General features: G+C 42.3%; 1 protein-coding gene across 3 annotated transcripts; it reads right to left on the reverse strand.

Annotated features, from left to right (window-relative positions):
• Nucleotides 1-449: 449 nt before the first annotated feature.
• Nucleotides 450-25,752, reverse strand: hgfa (hepatocyte growth factor a). Of its 3 annotated transcripts, none has more exons than XM_084346000.1 (18): nucleotides 25,535-25,752; nucleotides 20,407-20,569; nucleotides 20,136-20,248; nucleotides 19,382-19,496; nucleotides 15,383-15,525; nucleotides 14,951-15,071; nucleotides 14,661-14,779; nucleotides 11,967-12,138; nucleotides 11,628-11,761; nucleotides 10,300-10,393; nucleotides 9,017-9,156; nucleotides 5,671-5,703; nucleotides 5,324-5,432; nucleotides 5,151-5,225; nucleotides 4,351-4,488; nucleotides 4,114-4,220; nucleotides 3,847-3,980; nucleotides 450-3,716 (listed from the first exon to the last, which is right to left on the reverse strand). In XM_084346000.1, exons 1-18 carry the CDS (start codon nucleotides 25,596-25,598, stop codon nucleotides 3,540-3,542), a joined length of 2,151 nt encoding a protein of 716 aa, XP_084202126.1. In that variant the 5' UTR covers nucleotides 25,599-25,752; the 3' UTR covers nucleotides 450-3,539. The 3 variants fall into 3 exon arrangements, 2 of the variants coding, with proteins under 2 accessions (XP_084202126.1, XP_084202125.1); XM_084345999.1 differs by having other exon boundaries at nucleotides 11,628-11,779; XR_014621552.1 differs by having other exon boundaries at nucleotides 3,602-3,716; nucleotides 4,137-4,220; nucleotides 11,628-11,779.
• Nucleotides 25,753-27,716: the final 1,964 nt, after the last annotated feature.

The following is a 27,716-nucleotide window of genomic DNA, read 5'->3' on the forward strand; positions in this document are numbered from 1 at the left end:
ATGTGACCCATTTTTAATTGCTTCCTTTACTCACAGTAAAAGATCCGAGCGCTTCCCTCGCCACTGCCGACCGAAAACTCCCGTCACAATAGCTCGACACAAGAATGAATCTCACATTTGGAGCACTATCTAATCTCACATTGAGCAACTAAAAGTTTCGGAGCTGCTGAAAAGCTTATCCGAGTTCAATTGTATCTCACTTAAGCGTAATGTCCAAATGTGTTATCCAAATGTTATTATTTATCTCCCTCTATTGACGGCCCCTGCTGCTTTCAACCACTTGAGAAGAGTTATCGCGCACTACAGTTTGCAGCTCGCCGTGATGTAGTGGGGAGTAAACTGCCAGAAATGGAGTAAACAGACTCTAAATAGGAGTCGCTGGCTTTTTCCTTTAAAGAAATTACACATGGAAAAAGCCCGCAGGAAGAAAGAGAGGCGCAAAATATAGCTAAATGTAATGTCAAGTTGTTTATTAAAATAGGAATAATACGAAGGCTACAGAATTCAGAAACGTTCATAGATATAAAACAACTCACTAACACAAAATAGCAGCTGTTATATTTAAAGTTTACAGTATACAAACATATAAACAGACTGATCAGGATGTAAAAATACTTAGTAGGATATTTACAAAAATTACAAATTGTAATTTACAGAATGCACTGGGCTATTTACAGGAAGGTAAATTAAATAACAGTCACAACGCCAAGAGAAACAGAAAACCCATCAATAACCAAGAATATGTGATATTTGGTTTCACCTCTCTTACATGTTAATCACCTTTTCATCACTTCAGTTTCTACTTCATGGACTCTCAAGGCTGTTAGAGGATTGCCTTTAATCCTCAAAGTACGATTAAGGCCACAGTTATAATTTAATTTTGTACAGTTGCACTCGAACAGAAGGCAAAGTGACCCCGAAACTCGTTGTATTAAAGCCCCAAATGTTAATGTTTGTTCCTTTTATTGTTATGACCTGTTTTTGATGTGATATTCAGAACAGTCATCTTTGAGCTGAGAACAGAAAGACATGGTTTAACTCTCACGCAGCAGCCACACAAACATGAGTAAAATACACTGCTGTTAATGCTAATTGAATGGGGAGTCAAAGGGCCATTCAGGCACCGTTTAGGGCAAACTTCTGCCAATTCAGAAATGGTGAAAGAAACAGACATTTGTAAGAGAAACATCCCTTTTTCTAAGTACTAATTCTAAAGTTTTAAGATGGCAGCAGGGTGAACAGACTGTGGCTGGGGTGGGTGTTGACTTTCAGTATCCTTTGGGCTCTGTGCAGACACCTGAATTTAGCTATATCACTGATGTTTGTATCAGCTACATGGACATCATACGTTTTATTTTGGCGAGACTAATCGCAAGACACTAGGTGTAAGATGTTTCTGCACCGGTTCTTGTTTTATTTTGTTGATAAAACATTCTTGTATTTTAGGTAAACGCCTATATTTGCACTAGTGTTTCCTGTAACATTTGTTTTTCAGGCCTATTATATGGAAGCACATCATTGTGATACATGCTAAGGAAGTTATGTTTTCACCTGTCTGTTTGTTTGCTAGTCGGTTGGTTGGTTTGTAGGCAGGATTGCACAAAAGCTACTGAACGGATATCCACAAAACTTGGATGGTTGATGGATCTCAGCCCAGAACAGACCCCATTAACTTTCGGTGAGGATCTGGATAAAGGGACGGATCCATTATTTTTTTCTCACTTGCTTTAACATTGCGATATTTTCGATGCAATGCATGGATTGTTTGGATGTTTAATTTATTTAGGATACTCTGTTTGAATATTGAGTTGAAAGTTCACTGCTCTTTGAAAGAGTGTACTTGCATTATTGTGCTATTATATTATCATTATCAGTATATATCAATGGCATAAAATGGTCTTTAAAAGACAATATTGTTTACCACAATCACAAAGGGGGACAATACGTTATCGAAGAAAAAGTAGTTATCGTGGGCCTACACATATCTCACGTATTTGTGTGTGTTTGTGTCTATATATTTACAGTAAATCCATGTTAATCTCTGGGGCAGAATATCAGCACTCTTGAATAAAGACGTTAAACCATATGAGGCATACTGTCACCCAGCATGTTGCGTTATGTTTGTGTGGCTGTTACCTGTGAGTCAAACATGCGCCCCAGTTATTCTGGGGTCATAAATACTCTCAGATCGAAGTAACAAAAAATCGAAATATCACACCAAAATCTGGATTCTTTACAAATGATGTCTTCTGCTAATTTAAAAAAAATAAATACCTAACTACTACTTACAAGCTACCAGTCTCTTTAAATATTCAACATCATCACAGGCACAAAGAAGCCAATCTGACGTTACTCAGTGAACCAAAAATATTCCAGATCTATAAGACCTATAAAATCTTACAGCACAGCAGAAACATACTCAATAAATCTGCAGCTATGTACATAAGGAGTCACTTTCCATGAAACACAAAAAGTATAAAATATCCTACTGACCACACACAGCCCACCAGGGGCCAAAGTTCCCTCCAAACTGGAGACCAAATAGCCATGTTATATTTGGCATGGCTCTTCTCTCTCTCATGCTACAAATATTAGCATAAGATCTGGAGCAGTTTGCTCAGTCCTACTTAGACCCTCTCACGGGGAAACTAACAGTTACAGCTAACTGGGGAAAAGGTAGTCCAGCTACTGCACACAATTAGCACTGCATGGTTTGCCAAGGCTGCTGCAGTTAGCTTTTCAAGCAGCAATATTAAACACTAAACTACTGATGCACATGAAGCCAAATCTCAACCTTTGCTGGCTTGGCTTAATCACTTTTTTTTCTCACGGGGACTTTTACTGTCTGTGAAACCTAATAGTGAGTTTATAGTGACCTTTTCACGCTAATGTTTTCCTCCTTTTTGGAATAATAAGAGTTTTTTCTGTTGGATTATTTTTGGAGCGAATAAACATCCAGAACTTTTGTTGTGATGTATGTAAGGTATCCTAAACGTTTGTTGACATTGAGGAACGCCATAATTATCCTTCCGCATCACTTGTGTTGCAGGTAAAAAATATAATGTTTCGCAGTCCAGCTTAGCACATAAAAAACAAGAAATCCCAGTCACAGAAACCTTGTGTGGTAACTGCCAGACAACTGGGCTCTGTCCGTATTCAAGTATATTCCAGGAGATAATACTGAGTCACAAGTGTCATTCTCATCGTCTTTGATGCATGGCTTCAGAGTTTCTGAACACGTCAGACTATAATTAGTATCCCGTCCACGTGCAGGAAACTTTGGTTGTAAAAAATGACATTAAGGCTAACGACCTGGATGCCTTCATTTGCGAAGTGGAAGAAAGGGTGACATTCCATTTGGTTTATCCAGTCTTCGATCACTAATCTCTGTCCTCTCTGTCGGATGACAAATCAGCCAAAAAAATCCCAAAATGTCCACTTTTCATAAGGTCAGTTTCCTAATTTCTCCGCCCATGGTCCACGCTGCGGAGGGTTTAAGCCGTCCTTTCCTCATGGAGTTGATTTTTAACACCACGGCATCAGTTCCTCTCCAAGCTGGGGTAAAGTTTGAACACTTTGTATATCCACTCAGAGTAGAAAGCGACGTTCACGAAAAGCGCAGGCTGTGACGAGGCGCATTTTGTCCTTTGGATGCTCACGCCGATGATGACTTTGCGCTCGTGTTCCTGGCAAACCAATGGACCGCCGTAGTCTTTCTGCAGGAGGAGGGTAGAGAACGTCGTCAGCGGGACAGCACGCTAACAAAGACATCATACTTATGCTGATACAGTGTTTTAAAGGTTCAATACGTAAGAACTGGCCACGACATTTATTTGTGATCCTTACATCACATACGCCTTCTCCTCTCTTGCCGCCGGCACATATTCTGCTCTCCCCAGCGTCCCCTTTGATTTGCGAGCACATGTCATTGTTGACCATAGGCATGGTCACCGCGTTCAGCCTCTCGTCGTATGCTGTATCTGAACAGAGAAGGACAAAAAGCGTTAGTATAAAAGTAACAGGTATTCTTTTTGTTTGAATAATAAAAATAAAATAAAAGTAAAGTAAAGTAAAATAAAAAAAAAGTGGCATATGGGTGAAAGTAGGCAGTACTTTTGGTTTCCCCCCATCCGTACATGGTGCAGTTGGTGCCTTCGGGGATGTGACACTCTTTCACTGGAAGATGGATGGTGGATGCACCTTCGGATACAGGCGCAGGACTACAACAAACAAAACATTCATCTTAATGTAGTCAAAAATTATTACGATGCAGTTATGTTCCCTCACCACTAGTTATGCTCTAACATTGGGATTTTGAATTAGTGGGAGCCCAGTGAGTAGTTTACTTACTCTGCTAGTTTCAGCATAACCAGGTTGGATCCTTCAGGGCCACAGATCAGACGTGAGATGCGTAGTCTTGGGTGGCTTGAAGAATCATTGAGGTGGTGCAAACCAACCTGCACACTGTAGTCCTTGAGATCGGGAACACTGAAGACAACGAGGACCGAGATGTTAGTCGTAAAACTTCAGTAGTGTTAGTTATAGATGGGGCATTCAGATGGCTGGGGTTATCTAAGGAACGATGCTGACAAGTTGCATTAAAGGAAAAGTAGACTCCAGTGTTATGTACATATTAACATATTATAGGCAGAAATGTTCATTCTGGGCCAGTATTGACTTTTTGAAGCCTTTATGGTCAATACAATGTACAAATCCTTTTGTGCATCACAGCAATTTGAATTTAAGTAAATGAGTAATACATTGTGTATATTGATCGTTTTTTACTAATATGCAAAATGTGAAGACAAGACAGACAAATATGAGCAACAAAAAAAGGAAAGTCTAAGACTTCTAAGAGCTACTGATGTACACCATATGTAATACATACAGTCCTGTGCATTAGTACAGAGATAGGGACATTTTCTCTAAAGCCACGTCTTCAGATGTAGAGATACTGTACATATATGACTGGCTCTGACATGGACAACTGCAGCAGTCAAACAGATCTGCAAGCCAAACATTTCAGGTCAGGCCTGAGAGGGAGCGTCAGTAAACAGGATAACATCCTGCGTCTTCACTTTAAACAATGTTAAAAATAGTCTGCAAGAAGAAAAGCGAGAGTCAGAGGGATCAGAAGTTGGGATTATTACCAGGAGGTGAAGCACTGCTGGTCTGTCAAAACCCAGTCTTCTCTGATCAACGAGCCTCCACACAAATGAACCTTCCTGAGACAATTAAAGAAGACAATTTGTATTGTTAATGTAGGTATTAAAGCATAAGAGGTGATACGACATCTTGTAAAAACACACGTAAAAGGACTCACTCTCTTTGGATGCTTACAACCCAGCTGCCGTCCGTACCTCGCACCTGGTGTCCTCCAACAATCCTGGTGTTTATATGCACAAAGCATGATATCTTGGGCCTGGTTAGACCTAAACAAGGAGACATTTTTCATGCTGCGTGTTAGATTTGTAGATCTATTTACATTTCAATGGGAAAATGTTTATCAAAACTTCAAAAGGAGACCATAAAATCTGATTTGTTTAGTCAGGTGCATGACAACAGACGGATTTGATAAAAAGAGCAAAAAGGGAAAGGGATGAGATTGAAGATAAGAGGAAGAGGAAGAGGACTAGACGGGTGAAAGTAAGATAAGCTAACGGTACTCACTGTTTGGTTGAGGAGCCGCTGTAGCTGATTCACCTGATAGATAGAAGTAAAGAAAAAGACACGACAGTAAGGAGAAGTAAATAATTCAGACCGCTGACCACACATCGACACACAAATCATGAATCCTCATCGAAAAAGACACCCTTCTTCACTTTGTACAGACTTATCTCGGACTCTGGAGGCTATAACAGTCGGCCACTGCGGCAGATAAATTTGCTCGCGACCTCAAAAACTTCACGGAAGATGTGTTTTACATTATGTAAATTATTGTGCAGCCATTTGAAAGAGGCTCTTCGATGCGACCCTGATTGAAACCAGCCAAAGTAAATGTTGGGTCCAGCCGCTCGAGTGTGTGTTTTCTCAAACAAAAGGATGGCAGCGCAGACCTGCATCTGTTTGCTGTTTGAACATTGTGTGTTCTCTGCCAATTGGACAAAACCACGGCTAACGCATTACACAAACCACCACCCCTGCTGTAGAAGAAGTAGTTGTGACATTAAAGTGGGAATCAACAAAGGCGACGGAGCTAAATCACTTGTGTTATTTAATGCTACTCCGCCCATACAGCAACACTGTCTTATTGTGTGTAGTAAATGCCAGTCAATGCTCTTGATGTACTGTTTGCATGGTCTGAAAGGAAACACTTGTGTCTCTTCTTTTCTTCAAGCAGCTTGGATCTATGTGGCATTGTTCACACACTTGACTGTGTTTTTTGTGAGTACCTGAAGGATTAGAGAGGGAAGGGTTGCTGATGAGGATCAAATCATCCCTGGCTGACACTGAAGTATCTCCCTTGAGAACTTTTGCACAATATACAGTCAATATAACGAAGCTTGCTTTTTATGCTGGCATCTGTCCCTCTGGTTTTGTCCAGATACCACAACTGACACTGCCAAGGTATGTGAATGCTAGACAGATGCTCACATAAAAAGAATCAGATCAATAAGGCAAGGGTGGTGTTTATGATGCTCAAAACACGTCTTAATCAACACCAAAACACACATCTTTAACTCCAATGTGAAGCAAGTGATGCCATGTTGATCAAAAACATGGAGAACAACAAACAGGCTGCAAACATCCAATAAAACCTGCCTCAAGAGGAAAATCTAGCTAGATGTATTAACAGGACCGCCGACAAGAAGAGGAAGACCAGATCAGTTGTTCTGACTTCTAACCCTTAAAGTAATCTGCTGCCTTCGGAGATCATCTCATCCTGGGCACGAGCTAGACTATCGGCAACCTTTTGTACCAATACCATTTTTTTCCTTCCGGATACAGATTCCAATGCCTGAACTTTCTATATCAACGATACTGAGAACAGGTGCATAGACTCAGGTACTTGGCGATACAGGTTCCTGCATTTAAGGCAGTATCTGAGCCATATACGACGCTGCTGTTGACGCTATCAGGTACCCTTTGACTCACAAATTCTAAAGAGAAAATGTTATTGGACAAACCCTCAGAAAACCTGCCACAAACATCACCCAATAATGGTACCCCCAAGAGGGTGTCCAGGCAGAAATGTCTGGGAGTCGGCTGAACTAGGAAGATCCTGAAAAAAAACGCCAACACACGAGTGAGGTGGAAGACATTTGTCAATGGCCAATGCTTCCTAGACAAGCATTATTGTTGTCATTTGTTCAGAGTCAGTGGTTACAAGAATTTCCTCTGGGGTTAATAAAGTTCTGTGTTATCATAACTCACCTTACTTCCTGAGGTAATACACTTTTCCCTACTGTTCATTAGCTTAACTGCAAGCAGACAAGCAGTCATAATTTCTGAGGACACGCACAGGATGCACTCCAAGGGTATGCAGGATACATGAGGCATCTGTCATCCTCATACAGTATGAACGCACATTGTGAAGCAAGTATATCACGAGCAAAGCGATGAAAAGCTGCTCTCAATTGTTTGGACAGTGCCAATTTTTGGAACGCCCTGAAAACAACAATCCAAATGTGTTTAACTGCAGCAATTAGCCAGGTGCACACAAGTGTGAAAATGAGCTTCACACACTCTCCTCACATTCCTACTTTTCACTGCTGTTAATTTGTACGTGCGCATGTTGGCAGCAACAGAGATGCTGTGCTTTCAGATGTGACCAAAACAGGGATCAAGTTCGAAACAACAACACTGATCGGAAATGACCCAGTCTATGCTTTTTAATTGAACTCAGGGAATGTGGCAACATGTTTACTCCGTGTAAAGGCAACATTTTATCTTCTGTAGCCTCTTCACAGTATTTTGGAAAATATGCTTATTCACTTTCTTGCTTAGCTTAGCACAAAGACTGGAAACAGAGGGAAACAGCTAGCCTGGCTCTGTTCAAAGGGAAACAAAATCCACCTTGCAGCACCTCTAAAGCCCACTGTTTAATCCGGACAAACACTGCGGTTTGACAGGTGTTTTGAGTCTTTGTGCTAAGCTAACCCAATCACAGCATCTGATTGGGTTAGCTTAGCACAAAGACTCAAAACACCTGTCAACACTCTGGTTACATAGAGGTATAACTTTTATTTTCCAATTCTTAGCGAATAACATCAAGCCACTTCTTTTAGTGTCTGCTAAATAGATCACTAAAAAGTTGCACTATAGACCACAGTCACATGGCAGCCATTTTCCTATGATGTCACTCAAAAATTATTATCATTTCAATGCTTCCTGATTCAGCTAGGGAGTGCTTGAATGCTAACGTTAGCTAACGGGTTATCATATATGTTGTTTTATCTTGCATTGTCTTTTCAGTTGCTTATCAATCAGGAAGTGGCTAAATGCTAATGCTTTGATTCCCTACATTTATACAACTACAGCTAACGTTAGCATTCAACCCATTCTTAGCTTACATTATTGTTTGATTACATCCAGTGCATTTTATTTCCAGGCTTAAATAAATGTGTCCAAGATGTGTGTTGATATTTTAGAATTACTTTACACTTTTTCTGTGGTATAACACAATCAAAAAGTAAAAGTTGGCAAGGAAGTGGTTGTATGCTAACGTTAGCTGTTGTCTAACGTTAGCTAATGAGTTATTAAATACGTTGTTTTACCTTAAATGATGGCCCGATGTCTCCAAATTTTCACTATCCATTGTCTTTTTAGTTGCAAACCGAACGAGGGAGCATTAAAATGATAACGACATGCAACCTGGAGTACAGCAACACGACATTCGAGCCTCCCTCCCTGAGCGTCACGTCAGAGGAAGATGGCCGCCGTGTGAATACGGTCTTTACAACGTATGCATCATTCACATTCTTTCTGCTACGGGTCTGCTTATATTTATGGCTGATATAAAACAGATGTCACAGAGAAGGCCATTAAAAGAGACAAGGTTATCTGAGCTACTCACAGTGCTTCAGTTTGCAGTAGTCCCAGACCAAACGGTTATTTGGATTGGTGTAACACCAGGGGCCATGTTTGTCTCGGTCTGGGTTCCGGCAGTAGTTCTTCTCCAGGCCTACGTGGGACTCTGTAGAGTGAGAATCCCCACTGTAAAACACACAAATACAGATTCTCATATTCCATTTGTTACTTTGCACACAGTGTATTAGAACTAACACTGGGTCACGTCTCATAAAGATTCATACACACTCTCACACTCTAAAAACATACGAACATGTGCGCACCGTCACGCACATACAGTACTTACACACCGTAAGTAACCATGGCATGCCTGGAAAGTCTGACTCTGGCCTTCCTATAGTGCAATGACTCCTCTGTATTTTGTGCACATAGCCCCGTAGAAGGAAACGCAGAGTTTTGTGAAGAGTGCTCGTGGGAATATGAAAGTATGCACTGTAAGATTTCAGAGGGGCTCAGACCAGCAGGAGCCTATGGAACGTTTCCCTATTTGTAGGAATTCACATCTAACCGTGTTGTCTTTTTTTGCAGCGTTCCTCTTAGCTCTGAGAGAATTAAATGTAATCTTCTCAGATATCCAAAATATTACTGAAAAGCAATTACTAGGAAGGAGTTTGGGACACACACACGCTAAAATAATACTAAGCGTTGGGCAACAATTTGTCAGGGGGTGAAGATAATTCCTCTTCCCAGGAGAATGTTAAACAAGCTGTAGCTCTCAGCAGTTTTTCCTGGGATGACCCTTGACCTTGAGCAGGGTAGACTCGCTGGCTGCAGCCTACGCGAGGGAGCTGATTGGCTTTGATCTACTTTCCTCAGAAAGCACTTCCTGGGGTCAGGGGTCGCCTCTGGAACATGTCCATCTGTCTGTGCCATTTTGGCTTTTAAAATTCCTGTAAATTAAGTAATTCCAACAGCCTGACTTAAGCATGAAGCAACAGCCCCGGAGTTGGCAACCTTTCCGTCAGGATGGGTCACTCGGAGAGCACCCCGGAGTTTCCTCTCGTCAGTTAGATGAATAATAATTGGGCCTGGTATTGACCCCTGAGGAACCCCTGATTTCCCTCTCGCTGTTTGTTTTCACTGCTTAGCTACATTCATATGAAAGGGATTTTCGCAAGGCAATGGGAGCTAAGTTGTCAACAAACACTCATCAACTGAGCTGAGAAGAATGTCAGTCTCTCTAGGAAATACCTCCAGTGTTTCTCAGTACAGATTAAGCGTGACAGAAGGAGAAAAACAATTTTAATGGAGAATAAATGAGTTTGTTACCTGTTTATGTGGTGTGACCAGTTTGCACAGGGAATCCCCGATCGAGTTGTAGACAAAGTGCCTCGGAAAGTCTCTCCGTTGTCTTCATAACACTCTGAGGAAGGACAAGATGAAGTTATTATCGACCATCTTGTTAAATAGTCCCATGAGAAATAGAACGACTGAGTTCAGCAGTTTCTCAAACGCCTAAATGCGCTCTGTAAGTGGATATAGTCAAAGAGCATAATCAGGCTGGTGGCTGTCTTTCTCATTGGTGCAAACATAACATAATCAAGTTTTAAACTTCGGCTTCTCTTTGTGGTTTGGATCAATTTAATGTCAAGGGCCCCTGTGTAACCGGCGGGGCTCAAGTTTAATAGAAAAATGAAACCTTACTATGTCTGTTAAACAGAATCAGAAGAGGGGCTTTAGTGACTAACAGACTGGCTGCACTTTGACTGTGTGGTCGTCTAACTGCAAATGTAAAGCAGAGAAACATGGGAAATGACAGCGAGCACTATTGCCAAAGTCTGGTGTTTTTGTTCTTCCATGAAATGGAATTCATTGGGCAGCGTGCTGCCAAGCGATCCAGTCCTACGGGAGCAATATAGAAAGTGTCTGTGTAACTCCACTTTGCAAAAGCATGACATGGCTTTTGAAGCATTTGTACGTCTGTATTTCGATCTCATCATTCAGAGAAACATGGAAACTTTGCAGTAATTTACAAAATATGTGACATTCATTTTAAAGTTTTGTGCTTCTCAGTGACACTTTAACACTCATTTGCTTTTTCTGATGGAAGCACGAGTAGAAAATTGCAAACACTCTCACATCTGTATGATAAATATGTAACAGCTGGGTAGCTTAGTTCAGCATAAGTACTGAACATTAGGGGAAACAACTAGCTTGCCTCTGTCCAAATGTAACAAAACCCTACTAAACATTTATATTGTGTTTGTTTAAGCCATACAAAAATCTAAATGCTTGACTAGGGTGTAATGAAGCAGACTATTTCCTGGCTAGGCAAAGAAACTTCCTGAAGTTTTTGCTAGTCCACCCTTGGTAACACACAGAAATACGACCTCCTTTAAAACATCCATTGCCATAATGATTAGACAAACAACAAATAGTGTGTTATTTTGAAAGTTTTGGGTGCTAACTAGCATATTTTCGTACATCTAGACAGAGCCAGGCTAGCTAAGTGTGCTAGGCTAAACTAACCAGCTGCTGGCCATAGCTACATATTTGCTGTACAGATACGAATGGTATCATTTTTCTTATCTAGCCCCTGAAAAGAAAATTTAACAAGCATATTTCCCAAAATGTTAAACTGTTGTACAGTAATTTACCTATTTTTTGTGTGGCCTCAGCATCACACGTGGGGATGTGGGTGCAGTTGGCTATCCTCTGATTTGGGTCTGTAGTGAAGCACCATGGGTAATCTGCACCATCGGGGTTACGGCAGTAGTTCTCTCTGAGGTCTCTATAACACACACACAAACTACGATTTAAATGATGGTGCTGATGACCGTGTCTTTTAAAACAAAGCTTTATTTTTTTACGTTTTACATTTACCACTTTTCGCTTTTTGGCATTGCAACAGTCAAAATGCACAAAATTAACAAATAAGAGAGCCAGGAGAAATTGAATCCAAGCTGTCAGGGGGCCACGAAACAAACATCACTCACTTGCATTTGAAGTTCTGAGGGAGAAAGGAGTGGTTATGTGGAAACTGGGAGTCCCAGCGCTGACATGTCACACCCTCTGGAGTGACATTCATTGTGCCTCGGTAATCTGTGCCTTTTCCCTGGACACAGGATGTTGTTACATTGACATCTGTGTCCTCACTTGAGTCAGAGTCTAGCAAAAGACACAAAAAGACACCAAAGTTATAATTGTGAGCGTACGCGGGAGAGAGAAGGCACAGGGAAAATTTGCAGAGGCGAGTGAGATGTAGAAAAACCGAGGGCAGGAAGGAGGGAGGGAGAGAAGGAGGGCGATATTAATCCCTAGAAGAATGTGTCATGTTTAACCTAGAGACAGATGATCAAAAACAGTAGCACTCCCCCCCTCGTCCAAACTGCGATAGGAAACTTTCTGTGTGTTCATAACACCAGTTCCCCACATTCTTGCACGCAGGGACATCCACAACAATACGCAGTTATTTAACTTGCAAACAATGTCACAGGTTGAAAAAAATCCTGGAGCCCGGTCGTATTAATGAATACACCCTCACCTCAATATTAAAACATCATAATTCTGTTTCTGGTGAATTTTGTTTATTGCAGCCCAACCAAAGATATCACATCCAACCCGGTCGGTCTGGGGCAACTTTATCCACCGTAAAACTATTCCAAACATCTTCAGATGGAATTCTGCTTTTCAGCGGCGCAGGGATTGCAGTGCACAGGGAGCGAATTCTCCCCTCTGGATTTCTGTCTCTGTTTCTTTAGCCTTTGACAAATGAGATGGGAGAAGATGGAGGAGGAAAGGGAATGTTTTGAAGCAGAAATGAGAAGGCGGATGGAAAAGAGGGATTCCTTGGCTTGATGTAATGCATGCCAGTGTCTGTGTGCTCTGTGTAGCACAGGTCAGTGGTTTTTATCTTTCTGAGGGCAGGCATTGAGGGATGCACACATCTGGACAAATGCAGATCCTCCGCCCTCGCTGTAAATCATAACATGTACTGTAGAGTACATGTGCGTATGCGTCTGACAGAGACAAAGTGAGATGCTCTGTGTGTTTGCGGGCGCGCATGTGGGAATACTTCATTGTGCTTTCGATGAAAAAAAATGAGCTAATTCTCCAAAGGTGTAACCTCTTTTCGGAGCCTATTCTTTTTCTTTTCCCTTTCTCCCTTTTGTATTATGTGTGGAGGCAAAAGTTATCTAAACTACAACTCTGTCAGAGTCTGCCAGATGTAACATGACTCAAGGAAAGTTACATTGTTTATACTCTCAATATATGTCCTATAAAAACTTACACACAGTGCCATTTCAAACACATTAGGGCTGCAACTATTGATTATTTTCATTATTGCATATTATTTTTAGGATTAACCAAGTACTTGTTTTGTCTAGAAAATGTCACAAGGCTTATTCGATTAGTCCAAGATTTAAAGATAATCAATTTGTAGTGATATATAATAGAGAAAGAGTCCAACTCCTCAAATCTCAACGGTGGAACCACAGAGAGTGTGATATTCTCTCTTGTTGCATAACTGTAGGTTACTTGCATAACCCGTGTTCTCTAAGTAGCACGAGTGTGACGTCTCGATCCTTCCTTCGATCTTAATTCAAAATGAACAGAAATGATTAATCATTTAAACCATGGATTCAGTGTCAGGCAACTGATTAATCAACTATTCCTTACAAAACACATTAGAGCTGCAATGATTAGATCCGATTCGTCACTTTTTGAGCGAAAATGTCAAACATTTGCTTGTTCCAGCTTCATAAATGTAAAGATATGCTGCTCCTCTTTGCCACTTATGACAGTCTTTGGGTTTGAGTGTTGGTTGGACAAAAGAAGTCACTTGAAGACGTCACTGCGGGCTCTGGGAAATTATGATGATAAACATTTTTCACAACTTTTTCCACAATAATCGTGACAGTAAACAGCTGGGTTGAGGTCTGCTGACGTATGATTATGATTCGCATCATTTGATTCTCATCAAACAATTCACAGACTCCTTGTGCCTGCAGCAACATCTGCGTTCGTTATGTTTCTCCACTGCACTTTTCCTTTAATTTGTCACTTGTTTGTACATATCATGATTTTCGTACCGCTAAAACAACTATCGGACCTTTCAACAGCCTCGTGAGGCATCTCTGCATAGTAGCCTCTATTGTCACGGCCCCATGTCATCTGTGAGTGGTCTCAGTAAAACACTTCTGGCTCTCTGAAGTCAGACCCTCTGCCTTACAAACAACCTATTTACTCTTCCTTGTTGAGGTAGAAGGATCTGAAGCCAACCACCACATGAAACACTCGACTGGGTACATAAAAGTCTTATGAGACTCTGCAGGAGAGAAGAGGGGCTTTTTGACTCAGCTCACCGCAACTACCCCGAAAACCAGCAATGTCTTGTATGCAACAAACCCCCCTGGCGTCCTCAAACCACTAGTTGGTAGTGCCCAACCACAGTCGGTCTGTTCAAAACCCAAGCGAGGAATCCTCAAGACTATGTCCACTTTTGGGTCCTTTATTGGATTCCTAACTGTGTGACACTGTTAGAAGGTTGTGAGGGGATTAGTTAGAAAAACTAGCAACAGTCATAAATCAGAGTTAAACAATAATTTGTTCTTATGTTGACTTATGAAGACTTTGCCCACAAAACCTAAGCCCCACATTTTAAGTATACACAGCAGATAGGCCCTTACCACACACAGTGATGTTGCAGTACTCCCACGGAGTTTTGGGATCCATGGTGTAGCACCAGGGACGAAGACGATTATCCGGGTTGCGACAGTAGTTGTCCCTTAAATCCTTGTCCCGATACCTAAGAGAGGACACAGAGGGGATACAGGGAGGAAGGAAAAGTAAGTCATAACAACTGGTGAGGTCTCCCTCTCCTGAGTGTTAGCGTCATTTCTGTAAGCATCTGTCTGTGGGTGTGTGCAGCACTGTCCGTGAGAAAGGTTAGTGTGTGATTATCAGCTTTGCAGCTTACTTTTTGGGCTGGAAGTGGTGTTTGTGAGGTTTCGTTGAGTCCCATCTCTGGCACTCCTTGCCGCTCTCTGTATGGTCCATTTTGCCCCGGTAATCTTCCCCATTGCACGTCACGCAGACTTCTGTCAACGAGGAGAACGTCAGTCATCAAAACGTTCTTTGCTCCGGTAATGAATGCAAACACAACTGATGACTGCGAGAGGGAAATAAACAAGTGTTCGCTGTGTTTCCATCCGACTGTCGAGGAAATAAGGAGGAGACCCTAACCCTAACACCACCCCTAACCCAGAGGCAAAAAACATTCCTAGCAAACTTTTTTCAAAATCTGTCATTTACATAGTTTTCTACTGTGAAAAGTTATTTGACAGCTTCTTATGTGAGTTATTTTTCATCACATCTTACTGTCTAGTGAAGCTGTTTGGCAAGGTCTTACCCTCTGAACACTGTGGTATGCCACACTCCTCGGCTCGTACGTTGGGGTCAGTGGTGTAGCACCACGGACCACCGGGATCGTTGTTGGGATTCCGGCAGAAGTTCTCCCTCAGGTCTTGCGTTGGGTACCTATCAGGATAAAACCTACAGGAGAGTCGACAGACATTGTTGAAAGTGTTATCTGAGACTGTAAGCTGTTTAAATAAATTTCAGGGAGTACTTGCACACATGGCTGCTCCAGTCGTGTATACAGTACCGTACCTGCCTGCTTGTACTCTCAGTAACAAGCCAAATAAATTCAGAAAGGCATTTACATTACTGTGTAAGCTTCATTCAGAGAAATTCTAGTACCTAGAGTGTGACCAGGTTACATTTTAAATCTTGTCACAGAACTCTTATGCAAAGTAAGTCATCAATACGTTTCTCCTTTCTCCGGCTTTGCACCTTTTGCATGATCGCCTTACTGATTCCTACCATACCCCGGCTCCCTCATGTGTGAAGCAGCCAGACTCTGTCACACCACAGTAACCACCAACAGTACAGAACAATGCCACGAACCACTTGGAGCAGCCCAAGCAGGTCTTTTGCTGGCAGCCTTTGAACACATCTAAACCTAATCCCTCTCTGTCAACGGCTACACTGCGTCAGAGTGAACAAGGGACTGCGAGACTGTAAGGAAAAGAACCTGGCTCGTCCAAACATATGGGATGTAACAATGGGGAGCGGCATGAGATCCCCACACTAAATGGACAGTGCATGAAATCCGTCTTCTGTCAGGGGTAGGATGATGAAAAGCTGGCATGTCAGCACCCCCTGATCCATGCTGACCACATCCCCCCCTCCCACCCAGGGAGACAGAGAGGGAAGACAGGAGGAAAAGGTTGAAGAAGGGGGAAAAGAAACAAGTAAAGTGACTGACTTAAGTGCTTGACAAAGAAATAAGTGAGCGAAAAAGGCTCAGTGTTTAATTGATGACATAAAAAGAAACAACATGTGCATGAAAAGTAAAAAAAAAAAAAAAAGAAGAGCAAAAAGAACCACATTCCCTTCAGCAGCTTGTCTGAACGCTCTAGCCCAGACAATGACTCTTTTCTTGGGGGAGTCCGGTCGGCTCTCCCCTCCGTGCCCTGGGGCTTACACAAGGCTGCTACGCTAATGCACAACATCATTCAACCCAGAGAAATCTGAGGCGTCTAACTTAGCCTGAAAGAGAGAAATAAGGCCTGAGCTACAGATCACAGTCTCACCTACAGAAAAATATGACAGCAAAATTTCACTTGTGCATGTAACCAAGACAAAACACTTTCTCCCCTTCACTGCAGCTGCCTGCCAAGTGCCAAAGCTCACATCTGCTGTGTGTAACTCACATGCTCAATATATTTCTAACATAATACAGTATCCTTAATTTATAAATGGAATTACATGGTTCTTCACTTTAAAAAAAGGTTGCATCTGGTGAGAGTCCGTAAAAAGGCCACGGCATGGGAGCAAGTTAGCCATAATGATGCTGCGCTAACAGATGTTGGCCAGTTATTCATCTCCTTGCCAAAGTCTGTTCCCACCGGAGCGCGAGGCAGACACTGTGCACACACATGCTCCGCTCTCTCGGCTGAACATATTGGCTAGATTTTTGGGATATCACTAAAGATGAAACCTAGACCTGAAGTAACGGCTGCAAAATGTCCAGCAACATGCACCTGGTGGTGATGGAACAAACGTGGCCATGCTTCAAGTGCGACAGAATCCGAAAGAATAAAGCAGTCGGAGGTTAAAGCGAGCAAGCACGGACTTTATGAGTCTTATGATATTAATAAAAAAATTTGGAAGCAGAGTGAGATGGCCGACATCTGAAAACTTTGAAGTGAACTCAAAAGAATAGTTTGAAATTTTGGGAAATGTGACTAAATCACTTCATCCTGAAGGAGGTAATGTTTTCACTGGTGTCCATTTGTTGGTTGTTGGTTGGTTTGTCAGCAGGGTTACACTAAAATTACGAAGTGGATTTCCACAAAACTTGGATGGAGGATGGGTCTCGGCCCAGAATAGACCCCATTAACTTCCTGTGGGGATCCAGATAAAAGGACGAATCCAGGAATGTTTTCTCACTTTCTAGCCATTCTAGATTGTTGGTTTGTGAGCAGGACTGCACAAAAACGACTGAACAGATTTCCATGAAACTTGGATAAAGGATAGGTCTTAGTCCAGAATAGACCCTGTTAAATTTTAGTATGTATCCAAGATTCTTTTTCTCACTTTCTTTAACATTTAAGGATGGGGCTTTTTTCAACCTTTCATTAATTTCTCAGGGAAAAATGCATGGGTCCTAATGAAAAAAATGTGGTGAATTTACATAGATGGCTTGTATCTATGAGGGATTACAATCTGATGTGGATCGTCGATCTGGTGATTTTCTATTATGGATATTTTACAATTTACAGCCATGTCCAGTTTCATACTGGATTCGGCTTGATTGAATTAAAGGGGACTGTTTTGCTCTACTGAGTGCCATTCTACTTGTCTGTTAAATGTCCGTGGTAACAAAACCTGCAAACCTGCACCTCTAAAGCTCTCCAATTATCATCGGACGAGCCATGCTAGCTGCGTCCCCCGTTTCAAGTCTTTATGCTAAGCTAAGCTAACTGGCTGTTTGTTGCAGCTCCACAGTTACTGTGCAGTAAATCACGGCAAGAGGCTGCAGGATCGTGTTTCTGTAGCTGAGCGCACTCGCGGACCTCCCAGCGGAAATATGTGGAAAAATAAAAGAATGCCCCAATGGGAATAAATAAATTATTGCAGTGTTATCTAATATTATTAATATAAACAGAAACTTTCCATTCCACTTCATTCTCCATGCTCGGCTGGGCATTAATACACGCTTCTTTCAGAGCCTTGGTTCAAACACTAAATATAGACAACAGGTGGAAGTCCCATTCCTGGAAGGGAACCTCCTGAGAAATCACCCCTGGCCCACGGAGATCGGTCAAGCATGAAAATAATAGTTACCTGAAACTCAAATGGTGCGTGGTTCATTACGGCGGTAATTCTCGCTCAGCGGGACAGTCCCATGTTAGGCAACCCCACAGTGGCACTAAATCTCCCTTAAGTAACGCTGCCTCTGACCCTTTGAAAGTTAAAAGTTGCTGACAAGCCGGGGCGATGTTGTCGGACGTTACATTTGCCATCTGGGACGGGGACTGGAACGGTGTGTCAAATAAACAATGACAAAGTATTCCTAATGTGAAGAGCTGCTTCTGGAGAGGGAAGGGAGGACGAGAGGAGAGGATGGGGACCAACACTGCAATGTGTTTTAATTGCGGGGGGATCACTGAACATTTATTTTCTCTCAGCACGTCTGTGGCTCGGTGAGCTCAGCTGGACAGAACATGACATCAGTCTATAAATTTTTGCGCTTTCTTTCTTTAATTCCAAGTCCTTTCTGTCTATGTTTCTCTCTACACTTCTTCAAACTTCTCTCAACCCTCCCTCCCTGCTGCAGTTAAAATATCTCCCAACTAATGAGCCCCACTAATGAGATGCTGGCACAGAACCATGGTCGCAAATTCACTGATCTCGCCCAGCTTGCGGCCGAGAGAAACATCTCTGGGATACACCTGATGGCCTACAGTGCAGCAGAAAAACAACCTCGCCGGCGAGGAAATCCTTGCATGTGTTGAAAGAAATCTGACTTAACTCTGGCTAAACGCTCACTCGTCTCCGAGCCTCCGCCTTCCCTTAACCCCCGAGGTGGAAGGGAATGATCTGTACATCAATAAATCAGCTGCTGAGGCCTGTTCAATATCAGACACAGAGAAACTGAGAGGGAGCATCCAGGAAGGTGGTGGAAGCCTTGAGACTAGAGAAGGCTGCCGGTTCAAATGTACAGGAGTCTGGGGAGTTGAATGATTAACACCTTGCACTTCTTATAAGGTGTCACGCAAGCAAAGCACTGCAACCTCAGGGTGACGTTAGAGCGTTGTCTTCTATAAAAGAGAGGACTTACGTGTGTTCGTTGATGTTATTATCTGCCCAAGCTTGGCAAGTGATGTTTGACTTCGTCCAAGACCTCCTCCCCCTGTAGTTGTCCTTGGTGCCGATGATGCACTCCCTTATATAATCTAAGTCAGGGCAAAGACATAAAAAACATCTGAAAACATCCATTCATGTTTTCACTTTGATACAAGCTGTCCCTGTGTACTCTTTGTGTGCCAATGTATACAGCCTTTGGTCAATTAAAAGTTGATTTGCGTTCGCTGCCTTGACCACCTGGAATACATTTTCCCATGTATGGTCAATAAGACGTTTTTACAGCGAGCGTTTTAGCGTGTCCCAGCTCGTGTGTTATTCCCAAAACAGACAACTCCCTGAAGTTCATTAAATGTCACCGAGGGGAGTTTCCATAAATTTTGCCGTAAATTCTAAAGTGCTAGATTCCACAGCCCGTAGTGGAGAAAAGGCCTTTGCGTTCTCACTGTAAACAATTAAGTTTTTTGTTTACTCTCCACTTAAGTCTGCGGCATGTTTACGCATGCGTTTCTCCCTGCGGGAGTGGTTAAACAGCAGGGGGGGTGAGAGGTTGTTGGTTGCTTTCATTGTGTCAACAGAAAAACCAAAGAAATTAAAAAACCAGGGGAAGCTGTCGAAGCAGAGTATAACCTGCAATCACAGACAAACAGTCGTGCCTGTTTTAAATCCCTCTCTACACCTGAGCACTGAAAACACCAGAACTTCAAGGGACTGAAAATTAGGACATTGACCTTTTTTTTCATACAAAGTAAAGTTGACGTTGGCCTGCTTCTGCACACCGTGGGTGAAGCGGTCGAAGGGAAGCAAGTGGCATTTCCTGTTGTGCCGTTGGAAGTTGAAAGCCCTGTCGAAACACACAGGAAGCAGTCGAGAGATGAACAAATGATAAACAAGAAAAAAATGTAAATACTGTGTGTAGGAGAGGAGGAGCGAGGGGTTATCGGTAATGATGAAACCATGTGCTGGGTTCCCAGGAATACAGAGAGGGAAAACGTAGCTCACCTGCAGCTGAAGTTCTTCTTGACCTTCTTGCACTTGTGGGCGCAGTGCTCCTGCGATCGGCTGTTTCGTACCAAAGGGGACTGAGGGCAGTCTGTGCAAACCAGCATGTGATTCTCGGTCTTCTCATACTTCTGTAACGACTGATGAGTCTTTCGACAAAAACCTGCAAGAACATAGGGAGACAACATGAGAATAGGTGTGTGTTTAATCGCAATCAAGATTCCTGATCTAAATTGTGATCTTTTGTCCAATTAGCATCACTGCATCTGTACTGTATGTTCATATAGTGCAGATGTGCTAGTCAATTAATTTATGAACAGCTTTGGCAGAGCTATAGACTCACTGGTAGGTCGGAAGGAGATGGGTTTGCTGACTACCATTTTGAAGCCTTGAGTTCGGCATTACGGACGTCACCTTCTTTGTTTTTTGGGGCCAGAAATGACCCTAATTGGATGAGAGAGGAGGCGCTGTGGAGTATATCCTGATTGGATCTGACTGAGAACGCGAGGATACACTGCGGTAGAGACTTGTCAAACACAAGGTAGCCACATCTGAAAGCCTGCCCTGCTTTATCGTCTGGTTAACTCTAAATGGGACCATAATTTGCAAAATGAACATCATGCTGTGTTGAAGAGGACTTGAAACTAGCAATTGAGACCATAAACTTGTTAGTAAACTGTTTACCGAGGTAATAAATCAAGTGAGAAGGAGGGCCGTATTCTCATAAGCTTACATAGAATTGGACTTGTGGAGTCGCCCTCCTGCTGCTCTGTCCATATTTTATACACTCAGTGGTTTTCTTCTTCTTCTCTACCATCCATCCCACATGGTCTGAACGTCTGCAGTCAGTGGCTTCCTTTGCTAAGATGGCTCGTTTCACAGTGAAGCTGCCATTCAAGTTCTCACTCCACTAAGACAACAGTCTTGAGTTCCCATCCGTCTCCATCGTGCGTTATATTTCCTAATTGATCCGACCAGAGTTCCTTCATTTTTCTTTGAAACCCCTTTCAAAGAAACCATTTTTTTGGGGGGGGGCGTCCTGGTAGAGAGGTGCTTGGGGCACCTGATTTGGTCCGGTCCAAGGGTCTTTGCTGCGCGTTATGCCTCCCTCCCCTCTCTCTTGCCTTGTTTCCTGTCTGTATCTACTGTCAGCTATTAACTGAAGACAGAATGACAAAAAAAACGAACATTTCTAAGAAACGTTTTGGCTCCTCTTTACTGACAAAGCGTCAGATATTACTCAAATACTGCGGCCAAACATTTCACTGCTGCTGTCAAGGCGCTGTGGATGAAGACGAACTTGTCAAATGGGTGAGAGTATTCCCTGGGATTTTCTCCTGCTGGTTTGATTATTAGAACAGCAGGAAGCATATACATCAGTGCCAACGTCTTGGCATGGGGGAACTGGAGCATACATTGAACCGGGTGGCCAGCTGTCAGTGAAAGCATCCTTCAACTACAGTTTGCTTCAAGCTCCACTCTTGTTGACACGTTAGCAATCGGCGCTGCTTAATCATACTTGCACAAGCAGGGCCCGAACCCCCTCAAAACTCAAAACATTTCTGCGGATCGTGCTGCAGCTGCTTGGTCAAACTAGTTTATGTGTCAGAGAAGCAAGTATGAAGTGTGTCCAGGATCAAAGCCCGGCTCAAAATGCCCCCCAGCACTCCTGCTTCAAACCAAGGAAGCTGCCTGAGTAATGCAGAGTGGGTGCTGAACTGTGAAGCCAGCCAAGAGAACAGAGTGATGTCCATGCAGCAGGCTGATGTGCTCCAGTGCCTCAGTTGGAGATTTAATGCTCGCGAAAGCATATCTCATATTTTATTGCTTGCAGAAAGAGCCAAAAATCGGCTCTTTTTTCAACAATTTTTACTACTTTGTGGTCCAGTTTTATGTTATTATAGATACATTTTTGATTCCTGAAACCCATTTCAGTGACTTCAACTTACATTCGCGAGCTCCTGCTGTTTAAGTGCACTGACAGTGCGATTATTCCTTTTCATTTTGAGCAACAGCGGTGACCTTTGTTTTTTCCAGGGAACAAAACAAGATGCGGTCAGAGTTTCTTTTTCCCGGGAAAGCTTTTAATGTCCCTCGTCAGTTCTGTTAAATAACAATGTTATTTACGAGTAGTCATCCAACACATACTAGAGAACATGTAGCGGGTGGAAAAATGGAAACCTGTCATTTGTCGAGAGCCATTTCTTTGAGAGAGGTACTTCAAAAGAGAGTTCTATAAATGTGAAGACATAGCATAATGTATATGAGATCCAAGTGGGTTCAAACGCGGGACAAAACCATATTTTAAGTCCAAATCCTTTGTGATACAAATCATTCATTTTTTACCTGGTGGAAAGAGTTAAGAGCCCATCCTTCAGCAGAATGGAGCTCTACTGTAAATGCTGTCTCTGAGGACTAAGGCAACATCTTTCGGCGCACTATGTGTTTAGTTACAATAGTTTTCCGTTTATAATTAGGGCCAAGTGTGATATAAATCACACAGGAAAAAAATCTCATGCTACCGAGTTACAGTACAGCTACATGCTCCGGTGCCAAGACCCGACACAGGACGTCGTGCGTGCACTTAGGATACTGTAAACTGTGGAGCGTTTAGAGGCTCCTCGTGGTTGAAAATGGTTTTTTGGGGAGAACGTGTTATTAATGTTTGGGCTCCGCTGGACCACATCTGGCACTCATCACTATGTTGTTCCAGCCCTGATGTCTGGCCAGGCTGCTCAATTAGATTTCACTTAGTCTCTTCCTCTCCTTGCAGTCAGACTCCTGCTATCTCCAAATCCCAAACATTTTGCTGAAGTTGGAGATTATGATAAAATGTGCTCAATGGGCGAGTATGAGAGGGACGAGACTTAATGAGAAGAGGCAGCAATAGCTTAGAGGAACGGGTTTGAGACCCCGGTTCAGCTCGAAAAATGCAGAGAGGAAAGGTGAACGACCGAGACGCTGACACTTCCGCAGAAACCGCCACTCAGGTGCCCTTGAGCAAAGAACTTAAGTGTCAGCTGGATAAGTATTTCCTGCAAGATAATCGGATGAAAATGCCACATTTATAACCACCACAACGTAAGCATTTTTAAGCAATGTCGGGGGAAACACTGAATTAAATGAACAACAGGAAAGTAGCAGGTTAAAGGTGCGCCTCTGTCTGGGAATTAAACAGACATTACATCTGCTTCAGAGAGCGCAAAATGTGGATTTGGGCTCAGCAGCCAGATGTTACCCCAACTCCCTCCCTCTCTGTCCCTCACACACACACACACACACACACACACACACCTTTTCTTTCTCCCTACAGGGACAAACGCACGAATACCACAGTGCAGGGCGCGCATTTTATACTTTCCCCAACTCCAGGGCGGTCAGAGGTCAGGGTCGGCACCCCTGGAGGTGGTAACTATGGATTCAGTGCTTTACTCAGTGACATGTCAGCGGGGCGGATGTAAGCCGGGACACTCTGTGCACCACCAGATCATTTGCGCTTCATTTAAGGGGCGGCACGGACTGAGCTTGTTGAGCTACAATTTGTAGTTTAACACGTGCAACAATTTTGAACAGAAAGGCGAAGAAATAGAAAACAGAGTTAGCTCTGTGTACTGTGCTGCAGAGATGTCTACTGACATTAGCATGCTAACCAGCTAGCCACTTTGCAGCGAGAGGTGATAAAAGGTGATAGTCTGATAGTAAACAATGCAAAAATTAAGCCAGTGCTCCGAGGTCCCAGACCGGAGTCAGCTAATAGGAGTGCTAGCTGTACGCCTAGATTAGCTATGTAGCTAATGGCCGCTACAGTTAGCGGCAGTAAGCAGTTACACCGGTGACACGCTGCTCCCTGTAGACGTAATCACCGTGACGTAACAACAAAAGTCACTTCCGAGTTCAAAACCGGTCATTTTTTAGCGGCAACTGTAACACTTAAAGATATATCATTAAACACGTCGACCTGTTTGACTTTCATGTTGTGCTTATTCCCTGTATGCCACTATATAGCATTGCTAGCGTCTTTAATAGCTAGGCTAACAGCAATATCTCATGCTAACTGCTCGTTTTGGGTAAACTGCTGCTTTCTTAAACGCGTAAATCATACATGCAAACTAACGTTAATGAAAGTTTTGTAATGAATGAGATATGATAGCATCAAACATACATTTTAGATTAAATAGATACAATTTGAAATAACATGATGAAAAACATGATTCAATTGCAGTATATGCAAGCTAACGTAAGATGTTGGGGTTTCCTACTTGGAAGTCACTGACAAACAAACATTGCGCTCTCTTTTCGAACAGGTGTCCACTTCTTACATATGGTACCTTTAAAATGACTGTGGTGCTGCGAGCCCCACCGGGCTGTGCTGCAACTTTACAAGTGCACTGCATCCTCTATGTGGCTGGCGTCCGTCCAACAGACGCAGGAGACTCTGAGACTGAAATCACCATGACCTTTATAAAAAGTTTAATGACATGCTGTAACATCAGCACGACGGTTCAAACTTTTGGCAGGAGTTTCTCACCTCAGGCGGTTGCGCCTAATCTTCCTGTTTATCTGATATACAGAAAACACTTACACCTACTTGGTTTCTGGATCTATCTGCTTACTGGTTATTAGAGCCAATAATGATCATTGGAAATGATGGAGGAGTCAATGCATAGTTTGGATGAGCTGTTCAATTACTTAAATCAATGTGTTGTTGTACAAAGCAGTAACTAAACGTTTGGTAAGAAGCTCCTTGTTGTTAAAAAAATACCCTTAAGTGTTTTCTTTCCACTCCCCTAATGAATCACCACAGTAATTTACTGCTTAAGTAATTCATCAGAAAGTACAAGACAAGGCTTGTGATCACTCAAGTCATTAAATGCAAAATAACATCCTAAACAAAGTGTTCTGTTTCACCACACATGACAAAATCTGAATTTTATAATAAGAGAAATCATATTTTTTCCCCCACTTTTCTAATTTGCTTCATTTTCAGTTTTCTTTACTGTACATTTTAAAACTTTTTCTCACTTTCCCTGCACACACAACACGCAGAAAAGAAGAAGAAGAAAAAAAAGAGATTAAAATTTAAAATATGAGCCATCACAGGATACATTTCAGCTCTCCAGTGTCTTACCTGTGTCCATTATAGTGACCACAACACACAGCAGAGTTTGGTAAATCCATACGTTTGTCCTCATGGTTAGGAACTTGAAAAAGCAGGTTAGTTACAATCCGGATTAATTGAGCGACGGACTCGCTGGTTGTGTGAAGTCCAGAGTGGCTGATGAGCAGCAGAAGATGCCACTTTTCCAAGAAGCCACACGTCCTCGGTTCAACCCCCCTCCACTTGAGTTTGTGCTCCTCTCTGTCAGCGGCTCTCTCCTCAGCAGCGTCAAGTAGTCTGGGATAAATACCCCGACTTCCGGTGCGTGATTTCAAAATAAAACCGGATGTGACTCACTTTTTTTTTTTTTTTTTGCTATGACTGGTGATCCCATACCAACAAATATTGTCTGATGCAGCTCATTTATCACGCCACATATGGAGTCATCCAAACGTTATTACAAAAAACGTCAATGGGCCACACATTTTGAGTCCAAACCACAAACCACATTCTGGTGCGATACATGCTGACTAAGGCACCAAACATGTATTCATCCACATCTGAAAGTAGTGCCTGATGAATGCACCTTTGGCTACATTCAGAAAGATACTGAGCCTTTTTAAAAAAAAAGTCTAAATCAATCTATGTGTGACCCATTTTTAAAGATTTACACCATATTAAGAAAACAAGCCTTATTTTCTTTTGTGTGGTGTGTGTGTTTTTATTTTCACGTGTATTAGGAGGTAATCTGTAATAAGTGGAAACATAAATTGGTTTTACTTCAGATTCTCCCATCAAAAGCATTTTCAGCATATTTCTATAAGCATGCAGGCTTAGGCTTAATTGTATTAATCAAACAAGTCAGCCAGAATAAGCCAACGGTAATGGAATAATGGTTTAGTTGTTCTGTACACACTTTCTATTAATGCAGCTTTAAAATCAAACTTTGGTGATTTGCCTTTATTTTAAAAGTAACATTTCTCATTTTCTATTCATACGGTATCTTGGCTAAATAAGATGGCTTGTACTATAGCATTATATACGTACATCCTTAATATGTAGGGGGAGGGTGTGATGAGGGGTGTTCTGCGCCCTCACAACAAGATGCCACTAAATCTTACACAGTGGACCTTTAACATCATCACAATGTGTTGATGGGCACACATGGCACAACTTATAAAAAGGGATGTTTTGTAAAGGGTTTTGTGATGGCAGGGTTATGAAAAATCTCTCTGGCTGGTGTTTATTTTCCTGTGTTATCTTTTCAGCTCTTTAGCTCATCAGATCGACCTCTCCTGAGGACCAATTGACCTCTGACCTATTGTTAAAAGGATCTAAATCCATTTATTACCAGCCATGATAGCGAGCAGGTGGTATTGCTTTCACCTTGTTGGTCTGTGTGTGTGTCATCGTGGCAATCCTGTAGACACGTATTGTATCGTAAACCACTTATTGTATCGTTTCTACCCCAAAAGCAGTATTTTTTTTTTAACTGCGATAGCGTCACAAGCATACAAGATGCAAAAGATGGATGTGAACCAAGCAGGGGGGCAGTAAGCTCTGTGCACATGTTATACAGTCAATTGTCTATGCAGAAACAATGGGATTAACCATGAATCATAAAAGTAATTCTCAGGAACCCTGGACATTGTTAAAGGCAATCACAAATTAGCTGGAAATCATCTGGGAATGACTGTTGCCATCTGATGACAAGTAGTTTGTGACTGTACTAGCCAAGAGCTAGGACGGAAAGTCGACATGTTGAAAGACACAAAAGACATCGGAAGATGGTCTCTAGTCAACTACTTATTAACTTTTATTATGAAATAAGAGACAGATTACTGTGAAATCCCTTTTATTGTCATCTCATTAACAGTTGTTGCTACATATGGCATATTAAACGTGGCCTATTGGCGAGTGAGACAACTCTGAGGGCTATAATTTTGACACTTCTCACCCTTTATTAATAACTTGACTTTTAATGACTCTCCAGGCAGACAGATTTTCAAGCAGGTCATCAAACAGGATCGTCTTGACAACATCCTCTTTTCTGTCTCTCCTCACTCGCCTCACTTTGGCTCAACTGAAAAGGCAGATGTGATTCTTTACATGGTGCGCCAGAGAGCATTTGGCACAAAACAGACCCCATCCTCGAAGGATTAGCCAGTTGCAAAATGCATAATACAGCACCAGACAAAGTGCAAATATAAAA

This window comes from Pagrus pagrus (assembly GCF_965226575.1).
Source record: "Pagrus pagrus genome assembly, chromosome: 23".
Taxonomy (NCBI): Eukaryota; Metazoa; Chordata; class Actinopteri; order Spariformes; family Sparidae; genus Pagrus; species Pagrus pagrus.

Bases quoted from the DNA above. Each gene is read 5' to 3' on its own strand.
- hgfa (XM_084345999.1), bottom strand. From the start codon at position 25,598: ATGAGGACAAACGTATGGATTTACCAAACTCTGCTGTGTGTTGTGGTC. The intron at 20,249-20,406 runs GTGAGCTACGTT...GTGTTTCGACAG, and splicing joins AAGAAGAACTTCAGCTGCAG to GGCTTTCAACTTCCAACGGC. The intron at 14,780-14,950 runs GTAAGCTGCAAA...GTCCTCTCTTAG, and splicing joins CACCACTTCCAGCCCAAAAA to GTATCGGGACAAGGATTTAA.